Source organism: Daldinia loculata (genome assembly GCF_022478755.1).
Source record: "Daldinia loculata strain CBS 113971 unplaced genomic scaffold F4817scaffold_38, whole genome shotgun sequence".
NCBI classification, from domain to species: domain Eukaryota; kingdom Fungi; phylum Ascomycota; class Sordariomycetes; order Xylariales; family Hypoxylaceae; genus Daldinia; species Daldinia loculata.
Genome location: NW_026054892.1, coordinates 269,559 through 290,029, shown reverse-complemented (window position 1 = coordinate 290,029; position 20,471 = coordinate 269,559). Strand labels below are relative to the sequence as shown.

The following is a 20,471-nucleotide window of genomic DNA, read 5'->3' as shown; positions in this document are numbered from 1 at the left end:
TTAACCTAGCAATCAAAACAGTCAACAAGCGATAAGGAATAACTCTAATTGATCTATTTATTTATTCGACTGATTACTCCACACCATTGTCTTCGCGGGTTGATCTTCTCAATTTTGTACAACATCGAATAATACTAACGACACAGGTTCTTTCAACCGAGGCTCGCCATTATCGCCATTATCGCCATTTTCTAATCCCACCACCAAAATGGCTGCCGGCGATCTCATCGACTTTGATATAATCGAGGGGCAGAAGGAAAATATTCAATCCTTGCCCGGGGGACGGTCGGCAAAGAAGCTTGTTGAAGCCTTTTCGCCTTCCCCTTTACAGCCTTTACACAAACTTTCGACACCCACACCGTCGGATACTAAGAACATCAACGATTGCATCAGGGCCGAGTACGAGGCCGAGATCGCAAACATTTCCGAGTCAGACGACCCTCTCGACGTCTTCGACCGATATGTTCGCTGGACCTTTGACGCATATCCATCAGCGCAAGCCACGCCCCAATCACAACTACACACTCTATTAGAACGCGCCACCAAAACTTTCATCGGATCAGCCCAGTACAAGAATGATCCGAGGTATCTAAAGCTGTGGCTTCAATATATCAGATTCTTCTCCGACTCTCCTAGGGAAACTTATGTCTTCCTATCACGCCATAGCATTGGCGAAGGACTAGCCTTGTTCTACGAGGAGTACGCTGCCTGGTTGGAGAGCGCAGAGCGCTGGGCGCAAGCCGAGGAAGTATATAAGTTGGGTATTGAGCGAGATGCGAGGCCAGTGCAGAGATTGGTTCGCAAATTTGGCGAATTTGAGCAGAGACGAGCACAGCAACCCGACGCGGGAAATACCCCGTCATCGCCAGCAATACCTACAGTCCGACCTGCACTAGTAGCCAAGATCGACCCCTTCGCTGCTCCGACACGGCCAGCCGACCCTCAAGCTCCGAGACCAAACATGGGTGTCGGCGGTCAATCTTCAAAGCCTGCAAAGGCTAAGCTCACAATATTCTCAGATGCTGATGCTGAGCCTAGCGCAATGTCAAAGATGGGAGAGGGCTCCAAGGGGTGGGATACAATAGGATCATTAGGGGACCGTAAGAAGGAAAATATGGTGGAGGCTAAGCCTTGGGCGGGAGAAACGTTGACGACGCAGGTGAAGAAGAGCAATGGTCCGAAGATGGCTATATTTCGGGATCCTGTAAGTTAAAACTTCCATCCCTATGCGGCAATGCCCATTTGTTGATGGAAACAGGACTAATTTGTGGCGATTGCGCGATTGTATATATTTAGTCTTTGTCTAGAATAGCAGACTCTCATATTGTCATTGCCCCGTCTAAGCATCAAGTAATCGTGAACCCTCAAAGCGGGAAAAGAGAGCGTGTCTTTGTTAACCTAGATGCTGTTTATCCAACTCCGGAGGAGCCCGGAACCGAACTTTCTTTCGAAGAACTTTGGGCTGCGAACCAAGGTTGGCTCGATGTGTCCTGGGAGGACGACAGCTTCGCAGACGAACTACAAGAGCCGACTCTTGGGCAAGGCTCGGAAGTAGATATGCTCAGTAATCAGGTCGCAGAGAAATTAGTAGTTCACCAAGATGTGGTAGAGCTTGACGAGAACGGGGCAATCAAGGAAAGCTCACGGCCTGCAAAAAGCAAAAAGAAGAAAGTGATGGAGTATAACGAGACCCAAATCAGTCAGTTCATCCCGCCGCACCTACCCAAGAATCTCTCTCTACTCTATTCTATCAATCAAATAACAATATCGCTAATTCTTTCGCAGTCAAAGCAAAACTGGACTCACCTTCTGGGCCAAAAATTAAGAAGAAGAAGAACAACGCTGCAAATTCCGAGCCTACCATGACGATGCACACCAGAGCGGCAACTGATGATATTTATGACATCTTCAACGCTCCTCTCAAGCCTGCTCAAGAGGAGGAAGCAGAAGAGAGCGAAGAGGAAGAGTACATGACAGACGACGATTATACTAGCGGTGGAGAGAGCGTTAATACTACTAGACGAATTTCGACTAGTGAGGCTGGTGACGACGATGAGATACCTGATGACAAGAGCGTGAGCGAATGGTCCGAGTTCACGGTGCAGAAGCACGTCCCGAAATTAGACGGCAGGAGCGATAACGAGGAGGAGGAGGACGACGAAGGAGAGCAAAGCGATTCAGAGATGTCGGACCTTATTGACACCAAAGATCCCCGAGAGGACGGTACTGGCACACCAGAGGACTCTCCTCCAAGGACAAGATTCATTCCTATACCACCTGAAGATTACGAGGCACCTACGCGGCCGTATAGGGATCCGGCCGAGGTGGCTAACAACCGTCTCCCGTTCATGACACCTATCACGGAACGCACAGAATCTTCTCTTGGTGTAGTTACGGGAGCAAAACCGCGTTATGACGGTACGAAGACTCCTAACGGCCATATCGACCTACCGGAGGAAGATGAAGATGAGGAAGAGGAAGAGGAAGACGACGAAGACTTCGAGCCGCTGAGTAGTCCTCTACGGGAAGTTCTTAGTGAGCGTCGATCTCCCCCTAAGATCGCACAACCTCTTCTTAAAAAGCTCAAGACAACGGCAACTACAACTACAACTACAACCCCCCCTAGCCAAGGGAAGGCAAAGGAGGTGCAGAAGGGACCAATTATTAAGGAACCCATGTGCAACCCTGTTGATACGGCTATTCGAGAGGAAATTCTTACACATATGCGCCCATCGCTGAGCTCGTATTCTGGATTCTATGATCATCGGACCGAGCGATGCGATAAGGGTGCCGAAATCCGCAAATTCGTCAAAGCCGTAGCAAAGTCGGGAGGCAAGAAAGATAGCGAAAAGACCAGTACTATTCACACCCCGGTTGTCCTCGAGTTTCCCGAAATCATGGGCGAGTACACTGTGAAGCGGGAGTTAGGCGCTGGCGCATTCGCACCTGTCTATCTCGTCGAGAACTCATCGCCGGAAGATGACGAAAACGACGAAAACGCTCCCGTCGCCATGGGTAAAGGCGTTTTTGCTACGTCCCGCCGCGCTACCCTTGAAGCTCTGAAGATGGAGCACCCGCCTACGGCTTGGGAATTCCACATGATGCGGCTCTCAGCTTCACGCTTAGGCCCGCACCACCGCGCTACAGCCTCCATCTCAGCCGCGCACGAACTTCACCTATACCAAGACGAGGGCTTCTTATTCTTACCGTTCCATCAACACGGCACACTCCTCGACGTAGTCAACTTCTTCTGCGAGGCATCCAAAGGCCCTATGGACGAGCCCCTCGCCATGTTCTTTAGCATCGAGCTCCTCCGCACCGTCGAAGCTTTGCACTCCAAGCAAATCATGCACGGCGACCTCAAGCCCGACAACTGCCTGCTCCGCCTCGACGACACCGCCCCGCCGACGGGACCCTGGCGAGCAGACGGGTCCGCCGGCTGGGACGCGCGCGGCGTGGTGCTGATTGATTTCGGGCGCGGCATCGACATGCGCGCATTCGAGCCGGACGTGCAATTCGTCGCGGACTGGCGCGCGGACCAGCACGACTGCGCCGAGGTACGCGAGGGCCGCCCGTGGACCTGGCAGCTAGACTACCACGGGCTGGCGGGGACGATGCACACGTTGTTATTCGGGAAATACATCGAGACGGCGCGCGCGGACTCGGGCGAGCGCGAGCGCGGGCTATGCACGGCCGCGGCGCGCAGGTACAAGGTCCGCGAACCGCTCAAGAGGTACTGGCAGACGGACATCTGGGCCGAGTGCTTCGACCTGCTGCTTAACCCCGGCGCGCACGTCGAGGCGGAGGAGGCGTGTCGCATGCCGGTTACGAGGGGCTTGAGGAGGGTGAGGGAGCGCATGGAGAGGTGGCTGGAGATGAACTGCGAGAAGGGCGTTGGGCTGAGGGGGTTGATGGCTAGGGTGGAGGCTATGGCGAGGAGTCGGAGACACTGATTTCGTTCTCGGTCACTCGTGTTTTTATGCTTGAGCTTGGTTGGGGATTTTTATTTTTTTCTTCTTTTATTTTTATTTTTTTACGTATTAGAAGGGATGAAGGATGAAACACGGAGGACGGAGGATGGAGGATGGAGCGACGATGAGTATTACTAACGCTTGCACGACGACTTTGCATCATCACCAGGGCGTTACTGGATAGAATTCCGTTTCCGTTTCCGTTTCCGTTTCCGGAGCGCGGATGGAAGGGCGGGCGGCTATATTCCCACTTTATGATATTTGGTTGGGATCGGAGCGTATGAGACTTGACTTTATACGATATAAAATGGTGGCGGATAGAATTGGTTCGGTTCTTATTGAACTAAACCGCCTACCTAGGTACTCTCATACCACCGCGTTGCGTGCGCGTAGAATTACTTGTTTTACATACGAAGTACATGCTTATGCTTACATACCCAATACGCCTTGCAATTTTCCAGATCAATAAATACAAATAATGTCCTTTACAAAGAGTGTTCAGACCCTAAACCTAGTATAATCGAGACAAACCACTTGGTGCTTTATTCAGAATCCTCATCCTCATCCTCAGCCGCGGCTTTCTTCCTGCCTCGCTTCTTCGGAGCGGCCTTCTTCGCATCCTTGACGCTCTTGCGATCGACCTGATCCTGGATCTTGCTACGCTCGCCAGCGCCCTCGGCTTGGAGCCGGTTGTCGAGAGCCTTGAACTCGTCGCTCTCGGGGTCCATGTCGATGAGGCTTTCGAGCAGCTTGATCTCGTCGGCCCAGATCTGCTTGTCCTCGACGGACTTGCCGTCGGGGCCCTTGCGGTCGATAGGGGTCTCGAGGATCATGGGCATGCCTTGGAAGGCGTCGTGGTTCATGACGTTGTGGAAGGCGCGCAGGCCGAGGAAGCCGGTGCCGATGTTGGCGTGTAGGTCGCGGTGGGAGTCGAAGGGTGCTTTGGAGTCGTTGATGTGGAAGGCTTTGAGGTACTCGGCGCCGACGATGCTGTTGAATTTGGACATGGTGTCCTCGAAGGCTTCTGGTGCGCGGAGGTCGTAACCTGCGGCGAAGGCGTGGCACTATGTATGGTGTCTAAAATTAGTTTTGGGTATGGAGGGTTGATTAACTAGGAGTAATGTAGGAGTAATGTGGAAGATGCCTACCGTATCTATACAAACCCCAACACGACTCTTATCCTCTACAAGTTCGATAATATCTCGCAAGTCTTCGAACTTGCTACCAATGACGTTGCCCTGTCCAGCCATATTCTCCAACACAGTTATAACGGTGCTCGTCGCCTTGTGTGCCTTGTTAAGCTGCGTCGCTATCCTACCGATAGCCGCAGGTCTAGAATCGCCATTGGTGTTCCCCGGATGGAAGTTATACAGCTTGATGCCAAGCGACTCGCAGCGTTTCAGATCATCCAGAAACGAGGTATACGCCTGATCGGCCTTCTCTTTTTCCGCCTGGGCAAGATTCACGAGATAGGAGCCGTGCGGAAGACAATGCTTGTGGACTTCAAAGTTGTGCTGTTTTGACAAGGATTGGAACGCATCGAGAGCTTCGGGCGCTATGGGAGGGTTGGCCCATTTGCGCTGGGACTTGAGGAATAGAGCGAAGGCGTTTGCGCCGATGTGGACGGCGTTGTTGATGGAGTTATGCACACCTTGGGGGATAGATGTGAGCTTGGAATGATATATAATAAATAGTTAAGGGGCTTGAGTTATCACGAACCTCCTGCGCTACTGACGTGTGCGCCAATGTACATGGACTTCTTAAGGGTATTGATTATAGTGCGCTTGGCGAGGGCCATTAGATCTTCAGTCTTTGCCTTGGCAGCAGTCTTGCGCTTCTTCCCGGCTTTGGGTTTCTCGGCGACAGGCTCGTCCTCGTCCTCGGCCTGGTCCTCTTCCTCTTCCTCTTCCTCGTCTTCGATCTTATCCGCCTTTCGCTTCTTGGAGGACTTGGGCTCCTCGACAACAGCAGGCTCCTCGTCTTTAATATCTTCTTCGGGGGCTTTGGCTTTGGACTTTGTAGCCTTGGCTTTTGATGTCCTGTTAGTAGGGGCGCTCACATTGGCGGCAGTATCCGCAATGGCCTTCTTGAGCCGAGATGACTGGCGAGGAGGCATTGCTGCGTATGGTTTTGTTGCTTTTACAAGTAGAAATCAAGGTGAGTGGACATGTGCAGATACAAATAACTCTTATATTCTCATAGAATCACAACGTGAGGTAGATAGGGGATGAAAGTGTACTATCTAATCTGTTACATACCGAGATTGGGGTCTGACAGCGCGTCTGATCGCGAAATGTGCTGACCCGTGTTCACGTGCCATCAATTAAATCGTAGAACTCTTTTCTGTAGTTAGTTAATCTTTATCGATAAGCCACTTTACCCAGACGGCGAGACAGCGAGATAGCCCACCTCATGTTGCAACCCCCAAAATACATATGGAACTACAATGAATGCATGTAACAATAAATTCTACAGTAAAATTCTAGAACCACAAGCTGACGCCTCAATATTACCGGTAAACGAATTGAGAATACCGATTATCAATTGCAACTAGTAAGTAAGCTTAGCAATGCTCATCACTAGGTTAGTTCTTGTCACATTGAACTTTGAGGAACTACAAAGAAAAAGCAACGAGAGCAAGCCCGCAACCCACGCCTCGACTTATCTTATCGTCCGAGACATCCGCGTCATCAATTGCCTTCTGCACAGTATAGGTATACGAAGTAGTATCTAAGTGAGAGACTCCACTATCTGAGGGGGTCAATGGTTGTTCTGGTTCAATGTCGTGACATATTCCAAACTGTCATAAACGAAACAAACCGACAAACACCGACATGGACAGGGCGAATATCTCGGCGCGCAGCATACATAGCTAACTGCGGTTGCGACAGAAATTGCAAGAGATCACACGACCACTTACGAATTCGGGTAAAGTCCCTCGTGGTCGAGACTGTTGAGGTGTACATATTGCCTAGCAATATCTTGGCCATGTTTCTTGCAGCCTGCAGCCTGCTTGCAGCGCCGAGGAAAAGCTTAGCTTAGCTTAGCAACATATACCTACATTTTTAAGTCTTAACAAACGTAGTATGAGAGAACTATTTTTGACCAACCACCTCTCGGTACTAGGTTTCTTACTAGGTCGTACAAGGTCGGAACTAAAACCGGAGGGGGCTCGGCTTAGTGGTACCTAGTGTCGCTCTTACAAGAATCTTCCTCGGCAGGTCCAGCGCCTTCGGTCACCGTCACCACCCTTGTCCACCCTTGTCCATAACATCGAGAGTGAACGAGTGAACTGAGTGCACAGAACTTCGGCCCGCATATACCCCTGTCTACACCTCGTGTACCAAACAAGCCTATTTTCTAAGCGCTGGTACTTATCCCAGTCGGGAGGATGTCGCTTTCCTTAGCGTCTCGCAGGGATCTCTGCCGAATCATCTGGCCTAGGAAAGAAACGTGTTCCAATTCTTGCTTTTGATTGGTTCATCTGTCGTCGCCTCAAGATCCAGAGATATCTTTCTCGAGCTAACATCTAACCTGAATCCTGATAGTTCCTGTAACTACTAACTGACTGCCTACTGTACAGTTCCAGCTGCCACTTTAAGATTACGTTCAACAATCACTTTCTATGTATATTATGATTACACGTGTGGCCTATTACCTATTACGGGTCGGCATTGGATTGCCCTTGAAACTTGGTAGGAGAAAGAACCTATGGATTCTCTCGATCTGTATCCTGTTTTTGTCGCTCGCGTGCCCACACTTAAGTCATGTACTGATGTATTCGAGGGCCGCTGACGCAGGCGATGCAGCCCCATCGCCAAGACTCAAGAGGATGCTAGACAGGATGGTAGACCCGCATAGTACATAAAGAAGTTCGGTCCCCTATATAGCTTTGTGGGGGATTGCAAGGGATTGCAAGGGATTGCAGCTTGCCAGTCAGAAGCCAAGCATCTCCATCGTGCTCAGTACTACTTCGTACCTAGTCCGCAAAGTCCACCTAGTCTACGGATTACCTACCATGTAAATCCACTGCTATTAGTCTCTACCGAATCGTAACATCTCTAATCGATTGAAACATAACCCTTCATGAGGTAGCTCGCTACGGTCACTCCGTAGCAATTTTTCTTGCTTAATAACTCGTCGTTCCTATTTTATATAACTGTGGGCTTGGCCGTTCTCCTTCCCCCAGAAGTTATACACTAGATATTGCTTCTTCCATTTTTGCAACTGCACTATATTCGTGCTCCAGTTGCTATAGGTATCTTATACCTTGATACTTATACCTTGATACGTACATCTGGGGAAACGCCACACAGACTTTACTAGTCGTGTGCCTATTTTTACAGAACCTTTTTTCTCTCCACCAATTCCCTCAAGGCCTTAAGGCCAAGACGGCGCAACTTCATTACGCCAACCTTATAACAAAATCCTAATAAAATATACTTTGCTAAGTGTCTAATACCTTCGGGGCACCTCACCTCCTCTCCTCCTTTCTCCTCCGCATCTCTACCCGTTAAGCCATGGCGAATTTTCTTCGCCGCCATCACGAACATGATCCCCCGATAGGAGAAATACCCGTGCCTCACGGGCCCGAGACTGGTGATGAGCACCAGCACTACCCCCGGAGGGCTTCTGCTAGCTACGCCACCGATTACGAGAGGCAAATCTTCTCGCATCTAACGCACCCTGATGACTCGTATACGACTGATGGCGTCTACTGGGCCGACTTACCCTTCTGGAAGCGATGGTCTTTCGTTAGCAAGGTCGACCGAGCTGAAAGCGCCGAAGAAGCCAAAAACATCTGGGCTATGGTCAAAGAAGATCCTCTCAGCCCGGTCTCTTGGTACTTCCGGAACGCCATCTTACCGGGTGCCGGACTGGGTTTAGAAGGCTACGTTCTCTTCTCCATCGGAAATCTAGAGCCTCTCTTTGAGAGCGTGTGGGGAACTTGCTGGGGCAAGGCGGGTACTGAGTGTACTAAGAACTGGGTGGCCGCTGTGACCTACCTCGAGATTATTGGTATCATGGTCGGCCAAGTCTTTGTCGGGGTAAGATCTGTCTTTTCCATCAAATCGTCATGGACTAAAATAGGGGAATGTTACTAACAGCCTTTTTTTTTTTTATAGATCATTGGCGACTGGGTTGGCCGAAGATGGGGTTTGATACAAGACGCCTTGGTTATGCTACTCGGTCTTCTCATGTTGACCGGATCTTGGGGTACGACACTCCAAGGTTGGGTTATCATGTACGCATGGTCCCTATTCGTTTACGGTAAGGAAGCAGGAAGCTCGAACCTGCAAATTGCGCCCCCTTTGTATACCGTGAGGACTAACACATGCGATGCTAGGTATCGGAGTTGGTGGTGAATATCCCATCACGGCCACATCGTCCATGGAAAATGCTGTTACTGCCGGCAGATTATCAACCAGAGATGATCGTCTCCACCGTGGTCGCAAAGTTACGATGGCATTTTTGATGCAAGGCTGGGGCCAGTTTGTCAACCAAGTTGTACTCATTGTTCTATTGGTGATTTTCAACCGCGGTAGCGGTAACGCTCCCTACTCCGCAACTGCCGCTCAGTATGCCTTCCGCTTGTCCTTTGCTTTCCCAGCTATCGGCACTTTGTGGCTAGCCTACTACCGTACTTGGAAAATGAAGTCTGCTAGCAAGCAGTTGGAGGCGGCCAAGAAGAAGTCAAACGTAACGGGATACGATGTTCGATCTCTTAAGTTGACAATCGGTAACTTTGGTGGACGTCTACTAGCCACTGCCGGTGGGTGGTTTTGTAACGACGTGTTCTTCTATGGCAACAAGCTCTTCCAAAGTAAGACCCTACGCAAACGTGACTCTTCGACCGCATAAGCTTACATGGTTTCAGGTCAATTTATCAAAGTTATCTCTGATAACCCCGAATCGATCATGACCACGTGGACATGGAACTTGGTCAACGTTGTCGTTTCGCTTGCTGGCTACTACGCTGCGTCCATGCTGATTGACAACAAAATGTATGGCAGGAAAACTATGCAACAGGTTAGTCTTATCAACTATATCCCTGTCTTCGTATGTGCCGCTAACATTTAGCCAGGTTGGTTTCCTGATGTGCTTCGTCATGTTCGTGGTTCCGGCGTTTCACTACGACTACTACACCAGCCCTGCGGGAATTCACGCTTTCCAGGCCATGTACTTCCTATCGTCCTTCTTCAACCAATTCGGGCCCAACTCGGTTACATTCCTCGTCGCCGGAGAGGTTTTCCCCACTCAGATTCGAGCCAGCGCCCACGGGTTTTCGGCCATGATCGGAAAGGCCGGTGCTCTCTTAGCTTCCGTGCTATATAACTATATCGATACCCGAACTAAGTTCTACGTCGTTCCCTGGTTTGGTCTTGCCGGCATGCTCATTACGTTACTTTGGCTCCCCGATACGACTGGTCTTGACCTTAAGGAGCAGGAGCGCCGGTGGCAATATATCCTTGATGGCCGCGAGAACGAGTACCACGGCATTGCCATCCACCCTCAGCATCTTTCGCTCTGGGAGAGGTGGACTGGTGTCGGAAAGAACTATCACCCCGACCTGGACATGAAGGCCAAGATCAGGGACATGCGCGCCGACTGGGAAGAGAGAGAGGCCGCTAGAGCTGGTAGCGACTCGGAGTCTGCGGCTCCGCTTGAAGACGACGAGGACTACACTCACGAGATCTACAACTACTTCAAGGGCCACGCCCCCATTAGTGTCAACTCGCTAAAGCATGAAAAAGGGGTAGACAGGTCGTCACCTTCCAATTCGAAGGGCGCGCCCAGCGATACGATAGAAACTCTGAACGAAAAGAGCCCTAAGGATTCTTCGTCAAGCTAAATGGACGCACTTCGCTTTGAATTCGGGTAAATATTCTGTATATGTTTAGAGTGGTCACCTTTTTAGGCCAATGTATAGAGTGAGGGCTGGATGAGACTAAGTATGATTTTCGATACCGTTGGAGGATCGATAGCATGGCGTTACAGGCGAAAGAACTGAATTGATAGCTATTCCGATTACATGATATATATTTATATTTGTTAAATGTGCTACTCGATGCTGTGAAATTAAAATTCTATTCTCACTTGTACTTGCTGAAAATACGTAGAAGAGAACTGGGTTAATTACATACCTACCTTGTACCACAGTAAGTGTAATTGTCAGTCAAGTGACAGCGCGTAAATGAGTCCCTTCAGTCGCGTCAAAAGTGGGTGTCATAGGTACCTCTCGTACCTAAGTATCTGCTGCTGTAAACCGACCGAGGGGCAACATTCCATTCTTTTAGCACCTTTAGTACCTTTAGTACCTTTAGTACCTATAATCATCCCCCAAAGAAATCTACAACCTCGTCTATTTACCTAACAAATTGACGATGAAGTTTTCACATTTCGAACTTGCGACACTGTTACCGTAGACGAATTCGTGATATGTTCAATTGCGCAAAATCTGCACTAAACTCTTCCTCGCCATGTCTGCCTCGACAAAGTCAATGACCCCTCGAAAGCAGTCGAAGCTAAACTTCGGCTCTGCAGCGAACGGCAAGGGTGGAAAGACGCCCATTGGGAAGAAGAAGCCACCGGCAAATGGGAACATACTTAATTTCTTCCAAAAAGTCGAAGTAGAAGAACAGCTTTTCTGCGCCGGTCCTGCGAATACATCCGCTTCTATCCCCAACGTTGCGCCGCCGCCACCGAAGGTCGACGAGGATCTATTTGGAGATGAAGGCATATCCCAGGACGCTGAGAAGGAGGCGAGATCTCCTAAACGGAGAAAACTGAGCCATGATGGAAACGAGAGTCTACCGCAAAACTCGGAGAGCACACGGAGTGAAGAATCTGATCAAACGAAGTCAACGGTATTAGAACGGACGGTTACAAAGCGAACTCAAAGGAAGGTTCCATTTTTAATCGATTCCGATAGCGAAGGCGATGATATAGAGTCCTCGCCATTAAAAGATACTACGGATATTAAGGCAACTGTTACCACACCCGAAATAAAAAATGAAACACCAGAATTAGATGCAGCCCCCGTACCGAATCTACCGGTGGACGAGAGTTGCCCGGAGGCCCCCGACATTCCACCCCTTAATCAAGGAGAGTCTGCGTATGAAGAATTTAAAGACCTTGAGGACGTTGAAGGGATATTTGACGACGTTGAGGAGTATGCCGACGGCGAGGGCGAAGAATTCCGGGAAAGGCGTTATATGGAAGAGCAGGCGCGACTCGAGGATGAAGAGGCAGGAAACTATACTTCCGATGGTGTTGTAGGCGAATTTCAAGAGCCCGAAGGAATCGTAGAATGCTGTCCGTTGTGTAATGCAAATCTAGCGGGTATTACTCCAGATCAAGCAACAGTCCACGTAAATGCTTGTCTGGATGGTAACCCGATACCCATTCCGAAGCCGAAGCCGAAGCCGAAGCCAGAAGACAAAACGCCTTCGGAAACGGTAGATGCACCCGAAATCAGCAAGCGGTTTGCCAAAGCTGCCGTACCGCGACCCGGTCAGGCCAATCCGATCAGTATCGGAAGCACGGTAAACAAACCTACTTCGGCCTTCAGCAAGTTGATGTCGGGAAACGCCGAAGATGCGGCATGGGCTTCGGCCGCAGCTGCGGAGCACGCGTCCCGCGGCAAACCTGCGTACAAGCGAACATGTCCCTTCTATAAGATCATGCCCGGATTCTCCATCTGTGTTGATGCCTTTCGATACGGCGCCGTGAAAGGCTGCAATGCCTACTTTCTTAGTCACTTTCATAGCGATCACTACATTGGCTTGACGGCTAATTGGTCCCACGGACCTATATACTGCAGTAAGGTCACGGGGAGTCTCGTGAAGAACCAACTTCGAACTGCGGCGAAGTGGGTAGTAGAGCTGGAGTTTGACGAGACAGTCGAGGTTCCGGGAACCGAGGGGGTAACAGTCACCATGATACCAGCCAACCATTGTCCGGGTAGTTCGTTGTTTCTCTTCGAAAAGACCATGGGAAAAGGAACTAATCCGAGAAAGCAACGGATTCTACACTGCGGCGACTTTCGGGCTTGTCCAGCACACGTCAACCATTCACTACTGAGGCCCGAGATGCTCGATACCGTCTCTGGCAAAATCAAGCAACAAAAGATTGACGTCTGCTACCTAGATACAACATACCTCAACCCTCGCTACTCCTTCCCACCACAAAACGACGTTATTTCAACCTGTGCTGAATTCTGCAAGTTGATATCTGACGAGAACAGTGATACGGCTGAAATTTTAGATACGTTAAAGCCAGGAAAAGGCAAAGTCAGCAAATTCTTCAAGAAGGAAGAAAAGAGTTCGTCGTCGGCTACTAAAACAGAAAGCAACCCTCAAAAGAACCGTCTCCTCGTCATCTGCGGCACCTACTCCATCGGCAAAGAGCGCATATGCAAGGCCATCGCACAGACGCTAGGGACCAAGATCTTCGCATCGCCAGCCAAGATCAAACTCTGCTCTCAGCTCGGCGACCCGGAGCTCGCGGCGCTCATGACGAGCAACCCGCTGGAAGCCCAGGTGCACATGCAGATGCTGATGGAGATCCGCGCCGAGACGCTGCAGGAGTACCTCGACGGGTACAAGCCGCACTTCTCGCGCATCGTCGGGTTTCGGCCTAGCGGCTGGAACTACCGGCCCGCGGGCGCTGCGAAAAACACCACCACCACCACCACCACCGCCACAAGCAGCGCCAACGCCTCCCCCGCCAGCGTGCCTACCACCACGCTCCTCCACGGCCTAGCCTGGCGTCCGCGCTTCAAGCTGGCGGATCTCGCGGCCCAGCGCGGGAGCACCCGCGAGGCTATGTGCTTCGGCGTGCCGTACTCGGAGCACAGCAGTTTCCGCGAGCTGGCGCTGTTCCTGATGGCGCTGCGCGTGGAGAAGGTCGTGCCGACTGTGAATGTGGGGAGTGAGCAGGGGCGGAGGCGGATGAAGGGGTGGATTGATAGGTGGCTTGGGGAGAGGAGGAAGGGGGGGGTTGTTAGGGTTTTGGAGGAGGGGGAGGGGGAGGGTGAGAGTGGGGATGGGGAGAAGGAGAAGGAGAAGGAGAAGGAGAAGGGGAAGGGGAAGGGGAAGGGGAAGGGGGTTGAGCTTTGGGATGGAAGAGATGGGAAGGGGGGTGGTGTTTGGTGGTAGGTAGGTTGGCAGATCATATATTCATATATTCATATATGGATTCATATATGGATAGGTAGTCTGAAGTATCGGTTCGCCCTTTTGGGTGCTGTTAGAATGTTATATGATTATAATGACTATTGATCATTTATCAGTGCTTTGTAGCTTGGTGTGCACATAGATAGAATCGAACCTGAACCAGAGAATGAATGCAATTGCCTATCCTAACCAGATAGGATTTGTCCAAGTTATGCGGTATACATACATACATACATACATACATATATATTTGAAACTTTCTGCCGTTGAAAGGATATCTAAGTTAGGCAGTTGGTGCCCGAATATCGTCACACTTGAGCAGTTCAGGGCACTAAGTTAGGATCATGAGGCAGAATTAGAGGACTATAATAGTCGCTAATCTATATGAACTCATCTCCATCCGTATGTCGTGGTATCATAACGACACCTAATTATTTCTTTCCAGGTCTTCCAACGGCCTTACCTGGTTCCGGTTTCCTCTTCCTGGAACCAGCCAAAGAAAGCATTAGTTGTTTCTCCTGCATCTCTTGTGTCGTGTAGGTATGTCAATATTTTAATATGCCTTCGGTCTCGCCTATTGATATCGACAGCGGGATTCTTGCTAATCAACCCTTATCTTATATTGCCGTCCTTTCTTTTTTTTTGACCAGGCCTACTCTGTCCTAGATTCCCTGAACGCCATCTGCTCATTTCCCCTTACCGGCTTGCTGCGCGGCTTCTGTGATGGTGATGGTGGTTAGCCCGTATGGGTCTTATTTCTTACCCATCGGTACAGTACATAAGGGGGAAAAAAAAGGCAAGCAGTGTTTGACTCTTAAATGTGATAATGGAATGCAATAAGGGCTGGGCTGGAGTAGTTACGAACCTCTTCTCGTCGCGTCCTCCAAAAGCGGGACGTCTACGGCTGCGGCAGGAAGATGGACGTAGCGCACGACTGAGCCTCGGATGAAGACGTTCTTAACGGAGCTCTGTATCCACTGTTAGTTAGGTAGTCAAGGCGAAGCTAATGCCAATGTGCACTTGGGGGGTTGGTAGGAGGGCTGGGTAGCTGTGGGCTCTAGATCTGTCATGTCCTAGATAGCACTAGATATGCTAGAAAGGGGAGGGAATACAAGGGCATGGATCGGGTTGAACTCACCAGATGCGGGTACTTGATCTCTTCGACAACCTGTATATCATCCAGCTTAATATTGAGGTACTGATCCACGCTCTTCAGCGTGCCTCGGATCTGTATGTCGTTCTTGAGCTCGACCGTCACCTCGTGGTCAATGAGCGTCTTGAAGAAACTATCCCGTGCCCAAAGTTAGCCCTTCATCCCTCCTATTTCTCACCCACCCTCCCTCTCCCTCTCTTCTTCTCCCGCCTCCCGCCTCCCGCCTCCCGATTCGCGAATAATTCACGTGACGAAGCACGGGAAGCAGCGCTTACTCCCAAACTCCGAAGTATGAAACAGAAACCGTTAACAAGACCAGCTAGCCCCCAGCGCAACCGCATCGCAGAATAGCAACCCTGGCATTCCCTGGCATTTTGACAACGCCCCTAGGTACATCACACCCAACTTCGCAGGGAAAACGGGATATCTTCGGTCGGGGAAACTTGCTTTCTAAACCGCGAGATTGAGAAAAAAAATTGAAGTGACTTAAGAACGTACCTAAAGAATAGCATATTGTCGATTTGTTAAATCCTCTAGGGTTATATGAGGGTCTGAAAATCCGAATGCTGCACCGTAGTTTGATGTGAATGCGATGCCCGATTTGTTTGATTTGTTTGATTTGCTAGACGTCTCACTTCAAAGTCTCTCTTTCCAAGACGTAGGTATGTATAAATAAAAGTGGAGTCATATCCTCTTTATGTCACGTGACTAAACTATCATTGAAAACCATCGCATTCCTTTTTTTTAACCAGTTTTTAACCAGCAATTCTTACAAAAAAGTTGATTTTGTCTACAAATCAAATAAATCACCATGCATTACATGAAAACAGACAAATCAAACTCGTAAAAGGCATTATTACACATAATAATGTAACACACATGAGCGTATGGAAGTGTAAGTTATACTTCGTATTCCTTATGTCTCTGTCCCTGTCATCCGGCGACGGATTACCATTGGAAATCTATGTCCATCCCGTCATTCCCTGCGTGGGGGTCCAGGTTCCAGCGGAGATTCCTTTTTATTTTCTTTTTCCAATCTTGGCAGGGTTGACCATCATTTCTTGCTTTCTGTTTCTTTTTTTCCCCTCTGCAGAGTTGTCTCTTGAAATCAACGCCACCCCTTCGCCTTACACATCTTTGGTAGCCTGACCACTTATGTGCGTGTCCGAGCAAAAATACACTCCGCCCTAAAATAGTAGACACGAACTAAATAAAAAGGGGAACTGAGAGAGGAAGATGAAGGGAAAAATAAAATCAACGGCAACCAGAGCTGGCGAATAAGGGGGTATCCATCCGTTCGTCTCATTTCATTCCATGCAATCTTCCTCCCATTCAGACTTCCCTAGACCGTATCCTTCCCACCGAATGTGCCAAATATGCAATCGCATTAGAAGAAAAAAAAAAGGGAATGAAGCAATATCGCGTGGGCGACGAAAAAATGGTTTAGGAAATTCGAGAGCGAGTGTCCTGACGCCCCATTCATGTTCCACTCGTCAACTTTCGAGACCTGCGAGTCGCAGAGCAGCTCGCGCCGACCGGCCACTGAAAACCAGTCCCATTCAACACACCATCCCTGCAAAATGACTCCCCTACTATGCTCCCATCGCCCGAAACCGGATATGGAAAGGTATAGGTAGTAAGAATCGAGATTGTCATAACGTCGTAACGGCTCACAAAACAAAGTATCGTGTGGCTTGCAGCTTCTTTCAGCTATCATCTTCGGCGTCATCGTCTTCATCATCATCAGGCGTCACCGGCTGCGTCTTCGCTTTCTTATTCGGCGCCGTGGAATTGGAGTCGGACTTCCTCTTAGAACCGGCTTTGACAGGCGCTGTCTCGCCCACGCCGCCGTCCTTGTCCTCGCCTGTGGACCTATTCTTCTCAATCTCGGCTACCTCTTCTGCAGTTAAGAATCGCCCACCGGGACCTCGAGGTCTTCGCATCGCATGATTATGCCGGGACTCGTGAAGGTAAGGTTTCCTCCCTTTACTCGTCAGACGCAATGCTTCTTCTAAGCGCTGCCGGGCTACTCTCCTCTTGAGGATGCGGTGGAATTGCTTCGCGTTGACGTATAACGGGGATTCTTCCGCACCCGCAGCTATCTCGGGCGATTGAGGCGGGGGCATGGATTGTGTCGGCGGCATCGGGGGAGGTGCAACGGCGGAACGGCCGCCGGTATGGTTCATCATTGGCGCGCTCGGGACACCAGGGCTGGTAACCTGGCTCAGACGTCGTCCGGGTAGTTGATTCACATTATTCAGCTGCTGAGGTGATCGGGGGTCGCGCGAGTCTTTTTTCCCTCCGGGCGTCATCCTCGGCGAATTTTGAGGGAGGCTAGGATCCGATGGCATGTATGATGAATAGCCCGTTCCACCGGCGGCGGCAGCGGTCGCGGCCATGGCAGCCGCCTGAATCTGGGGTACCCCGTAGTGCATCCCCTGCTGGGGCACGCCATACTGAGTTTGGTACATGTTGTGTCCTTGTCCCGGCGTCGAGGTTTGGTGTTGCGATGGTAGGATTGGCGAAGTCTGAACGCCGTGTTGATGTATGCTGTGACTCGTTGGGGACGTGATGTTGTTCCCAGGACCAGAATTTGTGTAACCAGAATGCGCCGACTGTGGTGGTTGCTGGTATTGCGCGTAGTCCATCATTATCGGGGACAGGTAACGCGCGGGGCGGCAGGGATTTTGCAATACCCAAACGTCGATGCCTCTTGCGATGCGAATCAGAGACGAGCGGGTAGGTCTAATAATAAAAATCCGTTGGCCACTTAGAAGATACTAGTGGTACAGGCTCTTTGCTGAGATGATGAAACTTAAGACCGTGCTCAAAGCTCGGCTTGGGTTGCCTGATGTCCTTGAGATAAAAGGCTGTAGGGTTGGCTACAGTTGGGCATACGCGTTGGGATAGCCCTTGATCACTTAGGTAGCCGCGAAGTAGGCTGGATGTGCATCCAATCTATTGGATATGCGCGGATGAGCTGGCAATGAATGATGTGGTAGGTGCACGCAGATGGTCGCACCAGGGCATATGCAAAGCGAATGTATCTCGCGGGGTGGGATCAGTGCTCCAGATCCTAACAAAGACGGAAACTCGACAGCCACGTGAGAATCCGGGGGATACGTGAGCCGCTATGAGGCTATCCAATTCAATGAGCCTATGATAATAGTTCTGCGGGAGCGGGTAGCCTAGCTAAACAGCTCAAGGTTGTTCTCGAGGCCTATTCGTAACGACCGTTTGGTTGTGGAGATCTATCCAACCAAAGATATTAGACATTAGATTCGCCTTGTTAAGTATAAGAAAAGCTCGGATGATGGGAGGGGGGGTGGAGGGGGTGAGAAATCGTCCTTTTTTCGCGCTGGACCACCACTTGATGCGCTGGCATGCATGACGGAATATGCATAGACTGGGCCCCACCCTGTCGACCAGCTCACACAGAGCGACAGGAGATCCAACTCGCATTGCCCAGCAAGTGGCGCAAGGCAAAGGCTGCCCGATGCCAGAGCTTGCGAGGAGAGCCCGTCTTACGCAATAGGAGCTAGGCTATACAAGCTCTATGCGATGTTGTTGAAAATTCCAAGGCTGCATCATGGGCAATTGGCCAAGAAGCATATGCATTTCTCGAACACATGCAACGTACATATATGTAGCTCTTTTAGGAAGAGGCAGTGGATTGCTAGCCACACCAAGGGCAGAAAAAGGTGTGCGAGAAAAAAGGGACAAGAAAGGAAAAGGAAAGGACCGAGACGAGTTACGCAAGAATGAATGGTTGGTGCCTTGGGCGGAGGAGTTTGCGACTCGAAGAGGGTATATCCGATCGTCAAGCCTTCCCTTAGTGGGAAAGAGACGGGATGGGTGTGGTTGCGGTGAGAATGGTGTGTGGATGTATCGTTGCAGATGGGAAGATGGGGGATAAAGGGACAGGCGGCGTAAGTGTGCGAAATACATGAATATTGTATATACCTTTTTTTGGCAGGTTCCCGAGTACTTGGGTTCAACCTACGCAGGGTACCGGACTGATGGGACCAGTCACGCCTATGTCCACGCAAAAGGATGTTAGTAGACTGATTCGAGAGGAAGAAAATGAACGAGTAGCAATTATATGAATTGGACCGGAGCGACAATTGCTACTATGCTTAAGAGGGAATAATGAACAAGAATATTGATGAAAGGTGCATCCGAGGGAACGATGTACCATTCTGGGGTAAGCTTGCGACAACGTAATATATGATCAAAAATAGCTGGGTGTAGCTATAATACCGGGATTGTGGTGGCTCGGAGTTGTTTGTGTAGGAGGAAGCTAGCTAGCTAGCACGACCCGGTGTGGAAGACGGTGTATGATGTAAGGTAGGTAGGTAGGTAGGTAGGTAGGTAGGGGGAGCATACCAAGGGGAAAAGGGCGAAGAATTAATATCGCGCCTCGAGATCTCCCCGCGTCTGAGGAGGCTTTCAGAAGCGAAAGCTACGAGGACAGTAATTGTAATCTGATTGAGCCGAGGAAATCTGAACAATTGTTGTCCGCAGATAGCATCAATCACCTGATGAGTAGGTAGAGCCAATGGCGATAATGAAGTTAGTTTTGTTGACAGTGATAGGCCTCTGTATCTATTCGCGAAGAGGTTAGTTATATAGCAGGCATTGAAGAGCTCGATGATTTGCTGGATCCGAGTGGATTTCTTGTCGCCTTTTTGCGCTGAAGCGCTTACTGGCTAGAATTGTTTCTTGGACATATCTCGTTCGATATTGGCTTATAGGTTTTTTTAAGAAAAGAATAAGAGACCGCAAAGGGACACGGGAATTTGTCTCATGCTTATGAGGACAAAGGAGGGAAAATAGTAACCGGAGGAAACAATACGCGCCGTACCTTGAGGATGTCTTGCGACACTTTGCTCAGGCCGCTGTGTAAGTTGTATGTAAGTCGTATACAACACGACGGGCTTTGTGTACACACACGAGGGCGGCCGGTTAGAGTGAAAATAAGTATCAGTAGACTCTTGCGGTCGCGCGCATAAGAGTCTCTCCGCGCGTCAATCCGACAGCACTGCCTACAATAGGAGTATCAGAGTCGGCAGGCGGCTATGCAGATAGTCGCAGATAGTTGCGGACAAGTTGATATATAGCGAGGTGTAGCGCGTCGCTCCTGGTTGGCTGTATTTTTGTGTTCTATAT

The 20,471-nt window shown here is 50.0% G+C and overlaps 6 protein-coding genes across 6 annotated transcripts; 3 read left to right on the top strand and 3 right to left on the bottom strand.

The window, feature by feature from the left end:
* Nucleotides 1-7: 7 nt before the first annotated feature.
* On the top strand, nucleotides 8-4,074 carry F4817DRAFT_171911 (Mad3/BUB1 homology region 1-domain-containing protein). Its single transcript, XM_049298215.1, has 3 exons — nucleotides 8-1,204; nucleotides 1,297-1,699; nucleotides 1,786-4,074. Exons 1-3 carry the CDS (start codon nucleotides 209-211, stop codon nucleotides 3,951-3,953), a joined length of 3,567 nt encoding a protein of 1,188 aa, XP_049157355.1. The 5' UTR covers nucleotides 8-208; the 3' UTR covers nucleotides 3,954-4,074.
* Nucleotides 4,075-4,513: 439 nt separating this feature from the next.
* On the bottom strand, nucleotides 4,514-6,087 carry F4817DRAFT_359948 (AP endonuclease; the record flags this gene model as incomplete). The annotated part of the gene is made up of 3 exons (XM_049306218.1): nucleotides 4,514-5,035; nucleotides 5,120-5,622; nucleotides 5,691-6,087. 3 exons carry the CDS (start codon nucleotides 6,085-6,087, stop codon nucleotides 4,514-4,516), a joined length of 1,422 nt encoding a protein of 473 aa, XP_049157354.1.
* Nucleotides 6,088-8,165: 2,078 nt separating this feature from the next.
* Nucleotides 8,166-10,872, top strand: F4817DRAFT_171864 (MFS general substrate transporter). The gene is made up of 5 exons (XM_049298214.1): nucleotides 8,166-9,019; nucleotides 9,098-9,242; nucleotides 9,319-9,795; nucleotides 9,850-10,001; nucleotides 10,057-10,872. The coding sequence occupies exons 1-5, from the start codon at nucleotides 8,492-8,494 to the stop codon at nucleotides 10,822-10,824; spliced, it is 2,070 nt and encodes a 689-aa protein (XP_049157353.1). The 5' UTR covers nucleotides 8,166-8,491; the 3' UTR covers nucleotides 10,825-10,872.
* A 229-nt stretch (nucleotides 10,873-11,101) lies between these two features.
* F4817DRAFT_366554 (DRMBL-domain-containing protein) lies at nucleotides 11,102-14,131 on the top strand (the record flags this gene model as incomplete). Its single annotated transcript, XM_049306997.1, has 1 exon — nucleotides 11,102-14,131. The coding sequence occupies exon 1, from the start codon at nucleotides 11,453-11,455 to the stop codon at nucleotides 14,129-14,131; it is 2,679 nt and encodes an 892-aa protein (XP_049157352.1). The 5' UTR covers nucleotides 11,102-11,452.
* A 531-nt stretch (nucleotides 14,132-14,662) lies between these two features.
* On the bottom strand, nucleotides 14,663-16,215 carry F4817DRAFT_171588 (U6 snRNA-associated Sm-like protein LSm2). Its single transcript, XM_049298211.1, has 4 exons — nucleotides 15,801-16,215; nucleotides 15,288-15,435; nucleotides 15,015-15,117; nucleotides 14,663-14,867 (listed from the first exon to the last, which is right to left on the bottom strand). The coding sequence occupies exons 1-4, from the start codon at nucleotides 15,812-15,814 to the stop codon at nucleotides 14,836-14,838; spliced, it is 297 nt and encodes a 98-aa protein (XP_049157351.1). The 5' UTR covers nucleotides 15,815-16,215; the 3' UTR covers nucleotides 14,663-14,835.
* Nucleotides 16,216-16,947: 732 nt separating this feature from the next.
* F4817DRAFT_171812 (CCAAT-binding transcription factor (CBF-B/NF-YA) subunit B-domain-containing protein) lies at nucleotides 16,948-18,470 on the bottom strand. Its single transcript, XM_049298213.1, has one exon. The coding sequence runs from the start codon at nucleotides 17,951-17,953 to the stop codon at nucleotides 17,009-17,011; it is 945 nt and encodes a 314-aa protein (XP_049157350.1). The 5' UTR covers nucleotides 17,954-18,470; the 3' UTR covers nucleotides 16,948-17,008.
* Between the last annotated feature and the right edge of the window lie 2,001 nt (nucleotides 18,471-20,471).